This window comes from Plectrocnemia conspersa, unplaced genomic scaffold (genome assembly GCF_051122295.1).
Source record: "Plectrocnemia conspersa isolate PC_06_02 unplaced genomic scaffold, ASM5112229v1 ptg000011l, whole genome shotgun sequence".
Taxonomy (NCBI): domain Eukaryota; kingdom Metazoa; phylum Arthropoda; class Insecta; order Trichoptera; family Polycentropodidae; genus Plectrocnemia; species Plectrocnemia conspersa.
The window spans coordinates 25,771,331-25,791,535 of record NW_028277175.1 but is presented as its reverse complement, the minus strand read 5'-3'; the positions used below and the strand labels follow the sequence as shown (position 1 = coordinate 25,791,535).

The window sequence follows — 20,205 nt, the reverse complement described above, 5'->3', positions numbered from 1 at the left end:
TAATTCAAATTTTGAAATATCGGAGAATCTTAAAGAATCGCATTTATAAAATTTAGTGAAAGCCACTAACATAAGATTAGTAAAAATTAACTTAACACTTAATTGATTCGAGATAATTGACAGTTTTTAAGAAAAATAAATAGTCTTAATGATATTAAGTTGTCGAAACTCTTTTTGGATACTCCGTTACTTAATGTTGAATGGTTGGGAATATTGCCTTTATGATAAATTTGTCTCTAATATTTTTATAGTTTTGCTTATTTTTCATATTAATCCAACATAATGCAAACGTTGTACAATAATTATTTCATTTTATTTCATTAATACTAAGGAATATAGGAAATAAGTTGTAAAATTAAATTGCTCTTAAAGATCTGAAGAATACTAATAAAATATGAAATATAAATGCAGAATATTTATGAAAATAAAAAATAAAACTTTATTAAGTTCACCCTTAACAACGAATTAATAATTAAAAGGTAAGAAAAATCCTGTCATAATTAGATATTAATATGCAATAAAAAAGTTAAAAAACAATAATCATACACCAGAAGTACAAGAAGACGGTCTTTTATCAATGTATTTACCGGTTTAAATGTGTATATTATCTGAAATAAAAATCAAATTAAGAAAAGCTATTATTGATGTTTGGTTGACAATTTATCTTAGAATTATTTAAACCAACACACTAACTTAATAATATTTATCAAACTTTTCTATTAATAACGTTCAAATTGTTCCCCAAATTAAATAAATTACCAAAGTCGAATAAATGTGCATTTCCAAGAAGTCATAGCAGTAAAATCGACTATTTTTCTATACATGCAAAAATGGACCATTTTCACACTTTTCGTGTGAAAATGGTTGTTTTTATTGAAAATGGTCAAACACAAAAGTGTTTGACCATTTTCAATAAAAATAAATTCAATAGTGTATTCGATTTTGCAAGATAAGGCAGAAGTTTGGCGAATATTAAGATGTCTCTCAGAACCTTGTAGAAATGTGTACATATTCGCAAAACATTTTGATTTCGTTTAAATAATATGGAATATTTAATGAATCATAGCTTACTTCTGTATTTTTTATTTTACACTTTTAAATTTTTTAATAAATTATATAATTAATTTGTTAAATATCGCAATATGGCAGTGCTGGCATTACTTTATTAGGCCATTAATATACATTTGACGATTTAATGATTGATTAGTTTATTAATGTAAAGCATGTTTTAATTTAATATTGGCGAATAGCAAGATATAATGTTTTGTGCATGTGTGCATGCGTTGAAAAAGTTGGGCACCGCTGACGTTTTCTCGCAACGTATTTCCCGATCGATTTTGAACTTAAAGATCGATTGAATAAGACGAAAAATGATATTTGATGCATGGGAGATGTCGATTGTGGTATATTTGTCGTCGGAATCGAAGGTATGGTCGTTTTTTAATGCGTTATTTTTGTAAACATATGACTCGATGTTGCCATATAAAACGTTTTCGAAATGTTTCTCGTTTGAATTGTTCCGTCAGCGATAGCGGATAGTCGACTTGCTAGCATTTATTCCGATCTTCGATAGAAGCTGTCGTCGTTCGCTTCGATGGTGAGTGTCGGTTGGAATAGGTTTTGGATTGTGGATTGAGCGCGGATTGACGCAATACTGCGAGTCGAGCGCGGCGCGAGCTTATTCGCTCGGCATCGGCCGCGGCGGTGGTCGCCTGTGTGTTGGCCTCGTTTGAAAATTTTCGCCACAGTCTCAAAGTTTGCCCAGTGGTGGGCGCTCGAGGCACAGTCCTCCGCTCTACGGTGAGTCGCGCCCCCGTGTCGTCCCTCGCCGTAGAAGTCTCCGCTCGGAGCGAATCCGTCGACAATTTTCCACCCTCCTTCCCGTTTTCGTTCACAAGCTGCGACATTCCTTATCAAACGCCTTTTGATATCAAATTCGAAATAGGCCTACACCCTTCGGCGCCCCAATATCGTACGCTAGATTAAAAATCGCGCTGCAATACACAGTTGCAAATTTTGATGAACCCCATTTTTCTTTGACTCTTGACCAATCATTTTTTGGCCATAACACTGTTTATTTTTTTTAACAATCGTTTTATTTCAAACACCACACGTATTTTAGACCATATAAAAATGCATCTATTTCATCATTTCTGCACACAAATATGACAGTACCATACACAATCATACACATACTTATAAAATAAATCATTTTGTTCACTTTCAAATAACGTTTCATAAACATATATTATAAAATATAACGCTGATTAGACTGATTTCTGTGAATCGATGGTTTGTATTGTTGTTTTAATTGTTTTTTTAGGTCATGACGTCTATGACAATTTTACTATATTCAAACATAGTTATTTCATTTGTAATCCCAGGATTTTACTATTAATAATTATTTGAACGTTAATTACAAATATTATTAAAAGCAATACGTCTTTCTAACCACTTAAATGAAATAACTATACATATTTACCTGCTCTAGGATCATATTAATACATCAGTAGATTCTAAACAAAAAAAATCGCAAGACTAGACTCAATTGAAAATGTAGCTGTAAAAGACAGACTATCTATAATCTAAATTCATATCTTCAAGTCAAGTTTTGGATAAATATAAACTATTTAATTTATATTAAAATAGCATAAATAGCTTGCGTTAATACAATTATTGTTTTTATTGTATTGATCAATACATCACTTTAATAACTCTTGTAATGCTTTATCATCAACTACATTTTTGTTTTGTCGTTTAGCGTAAAAAATAATAATCCATTCGAAAAAGCAAGATGATTCCACTTTTACTGCAACAACTTGTGAGATTGTCTTTGAGATTTATTTATAATCGCTGCAAAAGCATATCTTACCGAACATTTTAAAGTTGAAAGGCACGTCAGTTGGTACACAAAATGCGAGGAACGAAAACATCTTCGTCTTAAGCACAGTCACAAACTTTTTCTCGCGGTGGGCCACAAAAAACCGAGTTATTTTTTTATATTCTAAAATAAAATGTAATATTGAACAAAAGAAATTATGCTGTTGATTAATATAAAACATTGTACGTTTCAGAAAATATTGCTGACAGTTTTGCGCAATATTTTCGTTGTTTTCGAGGAATACTTTTCGCCTTCTGGTCAATCGCTTCCTTCTTCTTGTTCTTGGTCTTCATTACTAACCACCACTAGACATTGTATATACAGATTTTGAAAAGGCCTTCGACAAAGTTTGTCATGTGTTATTATTGAAAAAATTTTGTCGAACCTCGGTTGCTCGGATAATTTAACTCGGCTATTTTCGAGTTATTTGAGCGATCGTAGACAGTTTGTAACCTATGGCGCCCGATTGTCGAAAGAATATTTCAACCCTTTGGGGGTTCCTCAAGGATACAGCTTGGGCCCTCTGCTCTTTATGTTATTAATGACATAAATACGGCAATTACAAATTCAAATTTTATTCTGTACGTAGATGATTTAAAATTGTATAAATGCATTCGATCTGTTGCGGACTCCTTCTCTCTACGGAGATGGGCTTCCGTTAACCGTCTGCCCTTTAGTGTCGGAGAGTGCCATACTGTGTCATTTTCTTGATCTCGCTCGCCGTCAGTTTATTTCTACGATCTCGGTGGTAACATTTTGACTAGAGAAACTTCCACTAAAGAATTTGAAATCACTTTTGAGAGATTTCAAATTCTTTAGTGGATACACATACACGATGTCTGTGATAAATCTTCCAAGATGCTCGGCTTTGTTATGAGGAACGCCTTTCACTTTGACAATCTGTCAGTTATTCCATCCTCTATGCCACCTTATTTCGTAGCATTCTTGAATCGAGATCTATTATTTGGAATCCTCGATTAGCTGAATATTCTCTTTTAGTGAAAAAAATTCAAAAATGGTTTTTAAGATACCTTTACAAAAGGACATTTTGTTATTATCTGTTATATCCCAGCGCCTTTCTTTTAGGAGTGTTGGGATATGATTCGCTGAGTTCTCGCAGAAAGTTGTATGTCGTTAAGCATTTCTTAAAATTACTCAAAGGTGCTGTCGACAATCCAGTTATTCCGAGGAATTCCAGTTTTGGGTTTCGGAACGTCTTTGAGAATCACGATCGCCCCTCTTTTAATGGCCGTTGTGGCTAGGACGTCCGCACTTGCCGACTCGCCTATGGCTGTGCCATCCGGCTCCTTAATACGCTGGCATTACACATTGACCTGTTTAATGTTAGCTATGAGGAGCTGGTCCAGTTTGTATCATTTAATTTTGCTATTTTATGATTTTTTGTTTTGTTTTATTATTTTTTGGGTATTATACTAATTATTTATATATACATTTTTTTGTGTATTAGATAATACAATTATTGTTTTCGACCATCGTGACGCATTGGGATAACCGGTTAGGTCACAATGGTCTTAATATTTAATCTAAATAAATAAATAAAACTATATATACAACATAAAAAATCAGAAAAAATATTAATATATAAAAAACTGCTAAAACAAAAAAAATAATACCAAAAGATTTTGTTTTGAATGTCTATTAATATTTATACTTTTAACCACTTTCTGATCACAGTACATTTTTAAAAATTACTCAAAAACTTCTTGCACGGACCCACCCTTTCCTATGCAGCGGTATAAAAATATGAAGCCATCGTGAAACATTTAAAACTATTCGTACAAACATATTTTTTAATAAAAAAGGCTATAATAATTTTCTCGAGAAATTTGGTGATTTTTGAGATGAGAATTCACAAAATACAAATTTTCGGGCATGACCGAGAAGGGCTTAAAAATTCTTAGCAGGCCACAGAGCAACTGCTTACAGGCTCTGGTTGCTCATCACTGATCTAAATAAATACATGTTGTGAAGTAGCATATTTGGAGGTTTAACTTTTAAAATTAAATTGTTTGATGTAACCAACTATTAAATAACAGTAAATTAGCACTCGCATGTTATAATTCTACGCATAAAACATAAAAAACAGATTTAGTAAGTTGATATTAGTAAACTATTGAGTATATTTTTGGAAATGTGAGGGGAGAAACATCAAGTATAATATAGTCAACTTATTATTACGTTCTTGATGTAACTCACCTTCGAAAATACTCGCTCTGCTTCATTGGAAAACAAATATTGATATGCCATATCATCTCTTTTCTTGTACTCGCTGATAAATCAGTTTCTTTTTTATTTTCGGATCTATAGTCTTCGTATCCATTTTTTTTGGATTAGCTGGCCAAATTGATCTTTCCTCTTCAGTATCTTTTTATTTTATATAATTTAATTTTGCAATTAGTATTTAAAATTGTTTTCTAATCATAGCCTATATAGGAGTGAAAAAGAGATCGCTCCTTTGATTATGAGATGACTCCATGCGTCGTCTTTGCTTGATGCAATGTAACAAGGATGTCATCTTTGTATTGCTGTGTATTGAATTCTTGTAATCTAATTGATTTATATGAAATTTCAGGGCTGCATAAGCTGTACATAAACTAAAATCTCAGCGAGAGTGACAGAAAAACAGTCTATTATATAAGATCCTAAAGGTGAATTCATTCTCCATGCATACACTCATTACACGTCGTAGCATTTCCACTACGATTCTTCTTATTGCAAGCATCTGAATTGATATAAAACTAATTCCAGAAAACCGAATAATATATAAAAATATGTAAAATAAATTAACGGAATTTAATAATAGAAGTGCTAAAATTAATTATTAAAACATATTAATTTAAAAAAGTAGTAAAATAAATCAAAGCATTAAAACATTAAGAATCACTGATTTTTTCTATAATTTACTATAAATGCAATATAAACTAATAATAAATAAATAACAATAAAAATAATTATGGAAAAATATGTAAAATAACTCACTCCCAGGTGTATACAAATAAATTAATAATGTGAAATAAATTAACTTACTACTCAAAGGGTTAACAAGAGAAATAAAAATTTACAATTGGAATTTTTATTTTTAATGTTCTCCTTTGATATTTTTAAAATCTGGTCACCTTATTATACTAATTGTTTTAGTGATTATGTGATGCAACAAAATTCAAATAGTCGTTTTTAATTCTCAATTTAAATCATGTTATCTATATTCTTTTAACTAAACATATTTAATTTTGTAGTTAATATATTTTACATTAAAATTCCGTGTATTTCAATACACATTCACCTTAATTTAAAAGTTAATTTATGTTATGTGAAATAATCATTCTAATTATTGAAATTCACTTTGGAGTGCAACGTGTAAGCTGTATTGTATTATTATAAGATTAACTGTGCTTCAATTGTCAATGTTAATATTTTGCAGCTCATTTTTTTTTAATTAACATTTTTTTATACGTTGACAGTTTACATTTCTTCAAAACTGCTTATTTTTTAATATTTATCTTTGATTACAAAACAAATATTTTTTAGCATTTCTTAAAATTATCATTTTCTTGAATTTAGTTAGAACAATTATATTTTTTTTTTTTTTTTATTGATTGCTTATATGCACAGATTTTTAATAATATCAACAAGTTTTAATGATTTTTTTAATCAAGTTAGCTTTATTTACATATTTGTTATGTTGATTATGATTTGTAGATTTGATTAAAAACATAATATGACATAATTTGTATAATGTTACTAGAATTAATTGAATATTACTTAAATTAATTTTTAATATTTGTTTTATTATTACATTTTATTTACTGTGTTTCACAATATTTACCCTCCAATCATCAATTTCTTTTCTAATGTCACATTTATTATCTGTCTGGTTTCTTTACATATTTCGTCAATTGATAACAATATCTTTTATATTTCAGAACCAGTTATGCTAAACAAGTAGTCATGACGTCGCAACAAGCCGCCTTCGGGAAGGGCCCCAACAACTGCTCGACGTATCAGCTCCACTTGCCGAGCACTTCGGCGAATCTTGGCCGTAATACGGTTAATATAAGCGTACCTATCAGAATACCGCCGTCGTCCACAGATCCACCGGCCGCACTGCCTTTACTGTCATCACCACCGGGCCTAAACATCCCGATACAGATATCCACGACGACCGCGATTCATGCGCAAAAATCGCACCTCAGCAATCAGACTTCGCGATCTTTACTGAACATTCCACTTCAAGTGACAAACTCGAGGCCAGCCGGTAATGGAAACATGGTTCAGCTCCAAATGTTAAACGAAAAGAAAATTATTAATGTAGATGTCGATAAGCACAATCAGCATCCGCAGAACACGACGGCGAGATACATCACAGCACCGCCCCAGAGGCACGATATGCACGGAAAGCTTCACGAGCCGATTGTTTCTAGTTCGCTGCAGATGTCCGGTGGTCAGGTGCAGTTAATGAGCAACAGCAATAATAAGACGGTATTGAGCCAGCCGATTCAAGTGAGGTCTCAGTCGGGAGGAATATACTTTATGAAGTCGACGGGGGGAATCAAGACGGTCTCGTCCATGGATACGGTCGTTAGCAGTACAGTTATTCCACCCACACCAATCATCGTGCGGAAGCCAGTGAGTATCTTTAAATTTAAAAATATTTAGTATCTATCCAGGGTCTACTTCTTTATCCGATAATGTCTATTTGTCAAAAGTCGATATTTCAGACATCTGACATCTCAATTGTAAGATTTATCCACAACCATGGGTTTAATTCCTGCATCAAAATATTTTTAATGATTAGTGATGCTATATCTTAAAATAATTTACTATTAATAAATGTTACAATACCTCCTTTACTCCATTGAATCACATATATACAATACAATGGGTACTATATTACATTTTATTTTATGATTTTATTCCCCATAAATACACTATTAATATTTTTAATAACTAAATTTAATGACAATAATAACAGAAGTTGATAGCTGACACTAAAAGCACAACTAAACTGAAATATTTTAGATAGATAAGGACTCCCTTTGAATGGTGAACTCATGTCATGTGATATTTATAGGATATGACTCGAGAAAAGCAATCAATTTTGAGTTTTAATGAATACCATTCAGAGTGAGCCTCAGACCTGTTAGGTGAATATGTTCTCTAGTAGTTTCAACGTTTTTTTAATAATCAGATTTTATTACGCATTTATGAACAAAAATATTAATTCGTCAAAAATTTCCTATTCCTTTGATCGCCACTATATTATTAGATTTACAAAAATAGCAAATTATATTTTAGGACTAGATGATACAAATAATAATAATTCAGTGTTAATAATATTTACAAACCGTTAATTTTTTCATGTCAGGTTTCGTTCCAGTTCAATTAAAAAAATATATATCAGTTCGGCTCCAGTTTTCTTTCTGGAAAAAATAACGTTTTTTTTTTGGTTTTCAGTTCAGCTCCGAGTGATTAATTTTTAAGTTTTTTATTTGTATTAAGAAATTATTTTCTATCATAATTAAGAACATTTTATTTCTTCTTTTGTAATAAGCATACTATATGAATTGATACAATAATATATTAAACATAATAATAATTAATTAAAAGTATAATCATTAGAACTAGAAGTATATAATATAATTTATTAAACGAAACAAATTCGTATATTCACGGTGGAAGTATACAGGATTCTTGGGTATATTTATTTATAATCAAAAAATATGAAAGTCAGCTATTTGTTCAACTATTTCTATTGTCTCGTAGAATGAACTTTGAACCAGAGAAGGCGCTTTAAACATTTACTTGTGTTGCTGAAGCTTCTAAAACCACCATTGCAATTTTGTATAAATGAGGACATGTATTTTTATTTTTCTGTCTAATCTTTGTACATGGTTAAAATTAATCAATTTGAATTCAATGTCCAAATCTGTAGACATAGGTAATCTATATGACTCTATTGCCAATTATTTACTTCTTAAAAAATCCTCTAAATCTTCTACATTTTTATCAGTCCTTTCACTAGATTAGCGCTGTTCAACTGGCAGCATGGAAACTTATTTTTGTGCCGAAATTTAAAAAGTCACCTCAGCCATTTTTATTCATATTTAACAAACAATAATATTCAAGGTGATCTTTTTCTCAAAAGACTTTGCCTCCCGAAATGTCTGCAAAAGAAAAAAAAGGCCCGCGGAATAAGAGAAGTTCGACAGCGCTGCACTAGATGATTGTGTTGGTTCATTTGTAATTGAAATTGATTTCTCTAAAAATTATAATTTGTTCCAAATATTTTTCAAACGTTGTACAGCTTGCATTTTTTGTAACGTTGAAAGTAAAATTCAATAAAGCGGATCCAAATAAACTGCTCCCATTATACTATCACTTTATAATAACGATGTTTCCTTATTAGATAATTTATTATATGAAGCAAAGAATCGAAATAAACCGATTCAGCTCTGGTTTTCGTTCCAACAAAAATAACAGTTTTTTCCGAAACAAAACCTTAAATATTTTGCTTTATTTAGTTATTGAGGTATTATACATGTGCGGGATTTTTGATTTTTAAATATGGAATTATGTATTATGAATCATTATTTATATTGCTCAATTTTATTATTATTATTATATTATAAAAAACGTGTTTTTCAAGTAAATCTTCTAAAATTTTTTTTTTTTTATATATATTTATTATTTACCTAAAAAAAAAAGAAAATAATATCTGTTTTTTGAACAACATTTAAAAAATATTTCAAGCGTGAAGTGGTTAATATTAGATTTACAGGTAAAAACCTGTCAATTTGACGGGTGTCATTAAAAATAGGCATATAATGACCAGATTTTCAAAAAGAAGTTTCCGAAAATAAAAATAGTGCTAATATGTTTTCATTGTTGAAATATAAAAAATCGTAAAATAATACTGCATGATGCAAATCAAATCAGAATCCCGTCAATTTGATTGGTTCCGTAAATATAGTGTTAATAAAGAACAGAAAAAAATTGGACATATTTATCATGGCGGACTTGGGGGAATTATGGATAAAATATTATAGCCTGTCATAATAAGTTCTATACAAATACTATTTTTGCGAGCCCTGCTACAGACATTGGAGCAAGGTTGTTGTACTATTAGTTTTTATTGTAAGATAATTATTAAAAATTAGACTATTGGCCAATAAATAGCATTTATATTCCATGTATATAAGCGCAATAATTTAATAAATTATAAATATATTAATTTCGAAAATAAAATACGAGATGTCACTTTATTCTGATCATTTTATATTTTGTTATACAAATTATCAAGTGATTGAAAATATGGTGTAGGAAATCAGATGTTTTTAATGAAAAGCTCAAGAAACACTAAAATATTCAATATAATTATATAACAATTTATTATAAAAAAAAAATAGTGTCGATGTTTATCACCAATATGAGGAGAAATCTTATGATTAAGTATTTTATAGAATATTCTGCTGTATTTAACCCAATTTAATTAAAAAATATATACTTGTTCTTGCATTTGATTTGAATATTAAATAAATAACTTATATGTAGAATATTAATATTGAAAAGAAAACTTTTTCTCATATATGAATGTATGTATGCATGTCAAGGTTAATACAAATTGTATAATAAGCTGTTTTTTTATATAAATTAATTTCGACTTGTTATTAAATATTTCTTTATACAAAGGTTTGTGTTGATTAGTGTTATTTTTGCGCTTACAAACACAGATATGTAAAGCACCATCACACAATCACAGTTTTGATGCATTTCCTCTAGCACTACTGAGTCATAATAGCGAAAATATTTATCTTATAATCGCCTTGTAAGTGTCTCCTTCGTTTTTGGTTATCAGTGATAAACATCATCACATTCGAACACTATTAATGCTTATTATGTTTCAAATTGTGCCACACACTCTTGTTTAGTTATCTCACTTTCTTTATTGACAATAGGCGTTAAAGTATACTTGCAACATAACCTATAATTGTACTAAAGTTCACGAACTGTCATTTGAGTTCAATAAATATAGCAGATAAAGGTTTTTATTTATAATTTATTTCATATCTACGTTTTAATTATGTCATTGTATTTTTTTTTTTTAGAATCCTTCATCATCCAGCGTTCAGGCATTATCACTTCTGCCCAAGTCGAGCGTCGCATCGAGAAATTCTTCGGCGTTAAAATGCACGCCGATAGCTCCGAAAGTCAATCAGCAACCGCTAGTGATTCCGAAATCGAAGTTAGCTCCGAATCTGGTGCCAGTCTCCATCGCATCCGGGGGAAAGGCGCAGATTTCGACGTATCTGAGCACAATTAAGAAGCCAGTGAGCGCACCAGGCAGTCAAGAGTCGCTCCTGCAGCCTCACACCAACCAGAAGATCATCATAACGCCTTACCAAAAGTTGCCCAACAAAAAAATAATGTTACCAAACAAACCGACGTCGTTCAACTTTCAATTCGCCAACGGACAGACGCACGATCCGGCCAACGTAACATTGTTGAGTCAGCTTTCGAACATTCCGCCGTTGCAACCAATTAATAAAAGTATGCCTCCATCTAGTGTTAACAGTAATCCAACTCCGAGCACGTCTTACCAATCAGACATCACTTTTAACACTAAAACGTCCAATACGAACGCTGAACCGATTAGCGAAAAGGAATATACGATATCGATACCGGAAACCGATGTCATCGACGATACATACACTGTTTCAATATCGGAAGTCAATAATAAAGGAAATAATACTGAGAAATCGTACACTATTCCTTTACCTGATAAAGTGAAAAGTCTCATTTGTAAGAGTTCGAACGTCGTCGATTCTGGTGTTCAGCATGATAATATGAACGTGTCGAATTCAGTTCCGGCTATTCTAAGACGTTCTACTGATAATAACGATAAGAAATTGATAAACTCAAGACGGAGAATGTCGGCGAATGTGGAAGCAGACTTAATTAATAAATCTGAATCGGTTAAAAGCAAGAATTTATCGGAAATTATGTCACGTTTCACTGATAATCCAAACGTGTCGCTCTTAGCTACAAACAAGAAGTCTTCTTTATATTGTGAAGAACAAATGGAACTTGAGCTTGATTCGAAAGCTGCTAAGAATGCCGAAGAGTTTCCAAGTCCGGCGCCCGTCGTCAATAATACGCATGTGAATAAAGATCGGCGAAAAAGTCGAGTATCATCGGACGTTCATATAATTGATATTGATAATGTAGCTGAGAAAAATTTAAAAATAGACGTAAAACGAAAGGACATATTGGAGTATTTGATGGACGACACCCCGGGATTGCAATGGAGCAACGGAATGGCTCGTCTCAAAGGTAGCTCTTTACAATTTAACATGAACGAGTTTGGCGTCATCGACGTTATAATGAAAGAAAATAAGCCCGCGCCTAATAAAGGAAAAGATAAGAAGGCGTCTTCTCCCGATCAATTGTACTGCTGTATAGAATGTGGATGTCACGGTATGCCCAGCGAGTTCATATCGCCCATGTTCTGCAGCAATTCATGTCAAAACGAGTGGTTGAAACAAAAGAGGCAGGTGGGCCAGTCGAAGAAAAAGAGCAAGCCCAAAAAAGTGTTGATGAAGAACACTGAAAAGTTAGAACCTATAAGCGTGAAAGAGTCTGAGATCGAAATGGACACGTTGGATTCCGATCTGAAAGCGAACAGCGACGAGTATGATTGTAAAGAATTGACGATCGTCGAAGACATACCGATTTTGAAGAATTCTTGGTTGACGGGTGATGGTTTCTCTTGGAGCAAGTATTTGGAGTATTACAAAGCAAAACCGGCGCCCAAGAAGTTATTCAAGCCGTTGCAAACCACACGAAACTGTTTCAAAAAAGGTATGAAGCTGGAGGCGATCGATCCTGTTCATCCGGCGATTTTTTCGGTGGTGACTGTTGTCGAAATGCAAGGGCATAGGATAAGGCTGCATTTCGATGGCTTCCATGAAAAATATGACTTTTGGGTTAACTTCGATTCGTGCAATATATTTCCGGCTGGGTGGTGCGAAAATAATAAGAAGACCGTCAGGCCGCCGCTCGGGCATCCTGTTGGAACTAGCTTCTCGTGGAACTTATATTTGAGAAAATCGAAAGCGATGGCTGCGCCGAAGCACTTATTTGCTCATCTTAACGAAATGGTAAGTAATACTATCTTCCAGGTTTGCTATGTGTCATGCAGTCATTTTCCCAAATTATATTTTAGTACTCCACGTTCGAGGTGATTTATTTGTTAAAATAATTTTGTATATCCGATTTTAAATGTCAGAAAATGCGTAATCAGACAAAATAATATATTCATTTTTGTATGGATTAGGTTTTTATCTTTAGTTTATTTCCAAATACAATTGAATTTTTAATATAAATCATTCTGAAGTTTAATTATTTTCAATTCTAGTTCATTCTGATTTGCTTTAAATATTCTAGTTAATATCTTTCTGAAAGGAATTTGAAAAAAATGGTGTGATATTTTCAATCTTTTCAAAATCATCGAATGTCGCATTAAGTTGTTATTCAACATTTTTAATTTCGAGGATCATTATGTTTGGGTTGAATCGAGTCACATCAGGATTATACCCAAATATTTTTCAATGCATGGGAAATGCCTAACACTAGGTTTACGGGCATTTTTTAACCTATCAAATTGACGGATAAACATAAGTACAGTCGACCCCCTTATAGCGTAGAGATTGGGACTTCGTTATAGGAATACTACGTTATAGGGGGGACTAGACACCCGTACAAAATTTGAGGTTAGGTTCTTTCAACTGTATTTTGTGAATTTAACGAAATCAAACTTTTTTCTCATTTTTATGTATTAAATGACCTTGTCCTTAGTTTGGAAACAAGAGCACGTGCCCTATGTTCTTATTGCGACACGTGCACGAAGAATGTCCTTTATTTTACGAGTGCTGGGGGAGTCAAACGCAACAGTTTTTAAGTTATTTTTTTAAAATGCGTAAGCCTACAATGAATACATAATAAAAAGTAAATATAAATTATTAAACTTTTTTTGCAGTATGTTTTATTTTAGGATATTGATAAAAATCTATTAATTATATTAAAAACATACAATAATGGTAGAAATGAAAAAAGTTAAACATCTTAAATCGTGTAATTATGTATTTAATTACAGTCAGTGTTATCTAATATCAGATTCCATCGAGACATTTTTAATACCTTAGTTTCATTACCACTTTCATTAATAACAGGATAATTTTCTTTATTGTCTTTTGTCTGCATTTTTCTCGAATTTTATAATATGTTGCTTGACATTTTTCTAATTGTTTTTTTAATTCAGCAGATTACTCTGGAACAATTGTATTGAATAAATTATCATTTTTACATGGGTTTTGCGTTTAAATTTTGAAATAAAAAATTAGCTAAGTTTAGAAAGATTACTTATTTTAAATGCACTAAAATTTGAATTTTGGATATAAAGCGTCTTATATCATATATCATATATCTAAATATATTTTATGATTCATTAATACTTTTTTAGATTTGTGATAGATATGTATTACTTAATAAAATAATTATATTATAAAAAATTAGAATGGTTGGAACCCCCTGAAAAGTGTATACATTAGGAATAAAAAACGTGTACATAATTTTTTCAATAGCTATACAAAAATAAATATTTTCTTATTGTATTATGATGAATATCCCTGGAATGTTATAGCGTGGCGGCATTTCGCCTGTCATAGAATACGTATAGCGAAGTCAAGGGACAAACAGTAACAAAAAGTACGCTATACTGGGGAACGCTATAGGAGGGTCTGCCGGAAACGCCATAGGATACTTCGCTATAAGGGGGTTTACTGTACTTATTTTTTTTATTTTCAAACAAACTATTTAACTTAAATAAGACTAAAATAAACATAATATACAATTAGAAATATTGTTACAAGTAAAACGGTATAGGGAGTGACAATAAAAATAATATCCATACTCAACTATTCGAAATATTTTTTACAAACATATTCAATTCTCTTAGTTCATTCCATTTTGTACGTGCTTTAAAAAATTATTAGTATTCACGTTCCTCTCTTTCTGTGAATATGGTTGGGCTAATTTTAAAACCGTGTTTCAGCGAACAAATATGCAATTAGTTAATGATTCTGTAACCAGGTGAATGGCGGTATTCAAAGATCCGATGTGAGTATTCCCATTATATCAGGGATACATCAGCACAATGAATACATCGATTGATTCAGACGTTTTCAGGTTACATTTGTCAAAATAAGTACATTTTAAGAATGGAGCAAAAATTGATTTAAAATCATGCCGTGATCGACTGGTTGGGCAGCACAGAAAAGATGTTTTCTCATACATCATCCACTTTCTGAGTATGTTGTTAGCTTTTGCAATCTGCTCCGATTTTTGTAATTTCTTTAAAGCACAGCTGATATTGACCATTTTTGAACCAACTATTTGAAAACTATGCTTCCATATTTTTAACCTTAAGTTGCTCTATAAAAATGACGTTTATATACTTTCAGAATTGCTTAAATGTATTCCGGGTTGGCATGAAACTGGAAGCCGAAGATAAAAACAACTCCCTTACATGTGTGGCATCGGTAGCGGACGTAATCAACAATCGGATATTGATACACTTCGACAGCTGGGACGACATATACGATTTCTGGGCCGATCCGTCGTCTCCATACATTCATCCGATCGGTTGGTGTGACGAACACGAAATCAGCCTCACTCCGCCGGACTGTAAGTGTTTAAAATTCGAAGCAAGAACAAATTTAATATTGCAATATGTAATACGTGATGTGTGCATCTTAGCTTACCAAGATCCGGAGCACTTCTCGTGGGAAGATTATTTACAGAAGACGAAATCGGTGGCGGTGCCGGCGAGGGGCTTCAAACCTCGGCCTCCAAATGAATTCAAGATAGGAATGAGGCTCGAAGCTGTCGATAAGAGGGTATGATGATGAAATTGAACAAATTCTTGATTCATCTTCTATTGGTTTTTAGTAATGATGTTTTTCTTAATATTTCATTGTCATTCCAGGTACCATTTCTGATTCGAGTTGCAACCGTCGTCGACGTGCTATGCTATCAAATAAAAATTGCATTCGACGGATGGCCTGACGAGTTGGCTTATTGGGTCGATGACGATTCATCTGAGATTCATCCGGTCGGCTGGTGCTATTATACAGGACACTCTCTAGAACCTCCCATGAGTATGTGATCTTTGATCTTATTGAGTTTATTGTTATGGTCATGATATTTGATTTGATTTTGTGTTGATTTAGCCGAGGAGGAGTTCGAGGTTGTAGGAAGATGCGGGACTAAGGGTTGCCACGGATTCGGTAACACTGGTGGCTTGAAGATGGACAGTCACGTCGCTGCTTCTGATTGTCCGTATTCCCTGCCACCCAAGAATATAGTACGAAGCGATAGATTGGAAGGCATTCTACCACCAGTGGAACATTCGGAACCAAGATCTAAGGAACCTAGAAAGTATGACAATATTCAGTTATTATGTGTTAATTGGTGTTGTGAAATATATTGTGTAAGCATGAGTAATTGTTTTTGTTTATGAGATGATAAATAACACTGAATCACGATGAAGCAATTTAGTTGTGTTACTGATTATTGATTATAATAGCTTGATCAATATGAATTACTATCGATAATTAAGAGTTTAGTGATTAGAACAAAAAATATTTGAAGAGGGTATAAAATGAAATAATCAGTTACGTTAATAAATATAATATTCATTTTGAAGAAATATGAATAAATGAAAAAATTATAGGTAAATTTGTAGAATTTATTAGATTTTTTTTCAATATAATAATGTCAGATTTAATTTAATTTCAGAATAACTTCAAATTTGCCAGAATTAAAAGTGATCAGCAAAATCGATAGAAGTATAGAAGTAAAGAAGGAAATGTAAGTAAATTTGATTTATTTAATTAGCCATAATATGATTTAATTTATTTCCTACCCATTTTTAAAATTTAAATAGCGTGCTATATTATTTATTTTTTCAAATTATTAAAATAATTAAAAAATCTGTTTTATTTTAAAATTGAGTTAGTTAAACAGAATGGAACATAAAAATAAATCAATGTTTCTTCACTTTTATTTAGATTTACCCCTGCTCCAGAGAGAATATCTCCGAAACGAAAACGTGAAGAAGATTCTAAATCGGGATTATCGGTTCGTATTAATTTTACTTTTTCATTTTAAACTGCTTATAACTAAACTAATTTAATGAGAATATGTATTTATAGATCTTAAATGACGATCTAAGTAGTGAATCCAAACGGAGACGCGAATCGCCAGTGGGTCGAGATATAATTAACACGTCGATATTCAATCCTGGCTACATGCCCAACCCGAATAAGGTGAAGCCTCCGTTTTGGGGCGGAGACTGCCTTTCTCTTAAGGACATATTGCAGAAAGAATCTTTCAAAGTAGATCCGAGAAACTGGAGCGTGTCCGACGTCCAGCGATTCGTAGAGCAAGTTACCAAGTCGAAAGAGCGACTGACTACTTTCGCCAAGCAGCGGATAGACGGCGAGGCTTTCCTGATGCTCGCCCAGGACGATCTGGTGAAAGAGCTCGGTCTGAAGCTGGGACCGGCCATGAAGATATACAACTCGATAATTCACCTCAGAGAAAGAATACTTTCCTGACTGTTGGTGATAAACTATACAATTTAATAGTTGTATTGATGAAATTTGTATATTTTTATAAACGCCGTTTGTACAGGTCGTTATTTTTAGGTTGACGCGATTTGTTCTTTTTAAGTTTCGGTGCCTTTCGACGGCGTAAGTCCTGTTTTTGGAAAGTATATTTGTTACGTTTATTGTACACTTTCCTATAGTCAATTTTTGATTCATTTTGTAAATAATTTTTTAGTCGATGACTTGTCTGATGTATTTTATATAAATATAAATTTGCATGAATGTCATAATTATAAATTGGAACTTGTATCTATTTAATGTGCCGCACTGATTAATTTATTATTGTAAAATTGTGTACATATGTTTTTTTTTATATTTGATAATGTAGGAAAATTGCAGCTATAATTATTGTATAGTAATTAACTCATAACTTTAATTTATTAATTTTTTAATGCGTATTAAATATTATTTTTGATCTCAAATTAATTTAAATAAGAGACAGCAATATTATTTTTTATTATTAATTTTTGTGTACATAAGTTTATTAGCAAAATTATTAAACGTTGTAAATTTAAATTTACTAACATAAGTTTGGGTATAAATTTACCAAATTCATTATAATTTTTATTACATATCACTATTATTTAATTGTACATGTAAGTCATCGATTGTTCTAGTTTTTCGTATCATATTTGTAAAATAAAGTGTAGGATAATTTATGCATAATTATCAAGTTTCCATTTTTACGATGTTCGTCAGTGTGTTGTAAAAAATAGTTTTAGAATTCATCGTCATTACGGAAATGAAAATTTATTTTTTTGGATATACAGTTGTATATAATATTTAAAATAATTAAAAAAATAAAAGATTTTTGTAATAAAAATTTATTTTATTTATACATTTTATTATAAAGATAGAGTGTAAACTTTGACGGAATTGTCTGACGAAGAGCTCGCTAATTGTAACTTTTTAGATTCTGGTCTTCCGGCTTCTCCGATTTTCGGTCTGAATCTTAATCTTTTTACAGTTAAGTGATGTCCGATGCTAAAACATATAAACAAGTTAACTTTGATGTTCTTTTTTAAACATTATAGGATCAGTAGTTGTCATACCTATTATCAAGTTGGATTTCCAGGTTCCAGCAGCTTTCCTTAAAACTTACGTCCATTGTATAGACATGTATCACTCCAGATTCGAATCCAGCAGCCAATAAATATTTATCTATGATTTTAATAGGAGCAAAAGACAAAGCAGTGATCGATTGTTCGGGCAGATCTAATCTCGGATTTGCTGAGAAGTTTTTCCATGACTCTGAATCACCTTTACTCCAACACACAACCTAAAACATTAAATCAATATTATCTAGATCAGTGGTTCTTAACCTGGGGTGCCCGCACCCCTGGGGGTGCGGGAAGGTATATTGGAGGTGCGGGAGAAGCCCGTAACAATATAAATTATTAAATATCATTTATTAAATTTTTGATATTAAAATATTTGAAAACTACAGTAATCACCACAACAACGCGAAAGTCGGGACCGCATTATTGGGGTATTGAAGCTCATACAAAAACTGGGGTTATGGGTTTTTCGTAAAAAAAATACGTGAATGAAATATTTCGTTGCTATGCATGCGATCATCGACACATACACAGGCAGTCGTTGATCATTGTTACATCGGGCGCGTATTGGCAAAATGTGCCGATCACTAGACACACGAGGACATAATAAGTGCGAACGAGTTAGGTAGATCTCTCCAACAAAAGATAGTGATGCCGGGAGACCATCAGTAGCTCCAGACCGGGAAACCAATCGCGGTAGTGGGGCGACCCAGGTTGATACTGGAAGCGGACCATTGGCCCTGTCGATGGGAAACATATGCTCAAGTACTAGGGTCGCTAATGAGCCGAATTCGGCTTACACACAACCTGAGGAAGCGGGTGAGAGCACCCGGGGACTGTCGTCCTCCTCCCTTACTCTCTACCTAAGTCTACTATTGTTTCTGTGTCATCGGCAGTTTGTCGAGAAACCTCTTGAAACAAACACGTTTACGCATTTAAACATCCGATTATGAACATTACTACCTATTTAATACATTATTAACACTTTATCTACCGCTCACGCCAATTGGCGTCCTGAGTGTGCCGAAAGTTAAACACCGCAGACGCCAATTGGCGTCCTGTGTATGTTTTCGTTTCCATGTCAAATTAAAAATATATGTTTAGTATTTTATTTGCTTTTTTTTTAAGAGATGACTAAATAAATGTATGAATTTTCATTTTATTTTAATTTTTTTTTTTTTTTAATTATATTTAGACAAATGCGAAGGTTTTATAAATATATTTTATATTTCTTTCATCAGGCAGTTTCACTACCAGACAAACTTATGTATCTTTTGATGTGGTCCGAATATTTCAACAAATTTTTCTAGACATGTTATAAATGTAATAATGCATCAATTCAAGCCATTATTAAGTGGTTCTCAACATGTGGTTCACCGGAAATAGAAATTAATTATTACATTTCCTTATTATTAGATTTTAAAATTGATTGATGATTTTAAAATTATAAAAGCAAGTAATCTAGAAATTTAAATAAATATAATTAAAATTGAGGTAACCAGCGGTTCTCAAACTTTTT

At 32.2% G+C, this 20,205-nt stretch overlaps 2 protein-coding genes and 1 long non-coding RNA gene across 7 annotated transcripts in view; 1 reads left to right on the top strand and 2 right to left on the bottom strand.

The window, feature by feature from the left end:
• The first annotated feature begins 1,532 nt into the window (after nt 1-1,532).
• On the top strand, nt 1,533-18,451 carry l(3)mbt (lethal (3) malignant brain tumor). Of its 5 annotated transcripts, XM_088197095.1 has the most exons (11): nt 1,749-1,800; nt 5,475-5,550; nt 6,826-7,528; nt 11,008-13,059; nt 15,421-15,643; nt 15,716-15,855; nt 15,945-16,116; nt 16,189-16,396; nt 16,757-16,828; nt 17,029-17,098; nt 17,173-18,451. In XM_088197095.1, exons 3-11 carry the CDS (start codon nt 6,851-6,853, stop codon nt 17,575-17,577), a joined length of 4,020 nt encoding a protein of 1,339 aa, XP_088053221.1. In that variant the 5' UTR covers nt 1,749-1,800; nt 5,475-5,550; nt 6,826-6,850; the 3' UTR covers nt 17,578-18,451. The 5 variants fall into 5 exon arrangements, with proteins under 5 accessions (XP_088053222.1, XP_088053220.1, XP_088053221.1 ...); XM_088197096.1 differs by lacking the exons at nt 1,749-1,800; nt 5,475-5,550 and adding an exon at nt 1,533-1,597; XM_088197094.1 differs by lacking the exon at nt 5,475-5,550 and having other exon boundaries at nt 1,698-1,800.
• LOC148230076 (uncharacterized) lies at nt 7,462-10,849 on the bottom strand. The gene is made up of 3 exons (XR_015811315.1): nt 10,625-10,849; nt 8,248-8,322; nt 7,462-7,536 (listed from the first exon to the last, which is right to left on the bottom strand). It is a non-coding gene; the product is annotated as an uncharacterized LOC148230076 (long non-coding RNA).
• Elp2 (elongator complex protein 2) overlaps nt 18,435-20,205 on the bottom strand; it is a 15,509-nt gene continuing 13,738 nt past the window's right edge. Inside the window, exons 9-10 of the mRNA XM_088197099.1 lie at nt 18,681-18,907; nt 18,435-18,612 (exon numbers count right to left, since the gene is read on the bottom strand). Of these exons, the coding sequence (XP_088053225.1) occupies nt 18,474-18,612; nt 18,681-18,907 (366 nt within the window). The 3' untranslated portion in view covers nt 18,435-18,473. The remainder of the gene's footprint in view (nt 18,613-18,680; nt 18,908-20,205) is intronic.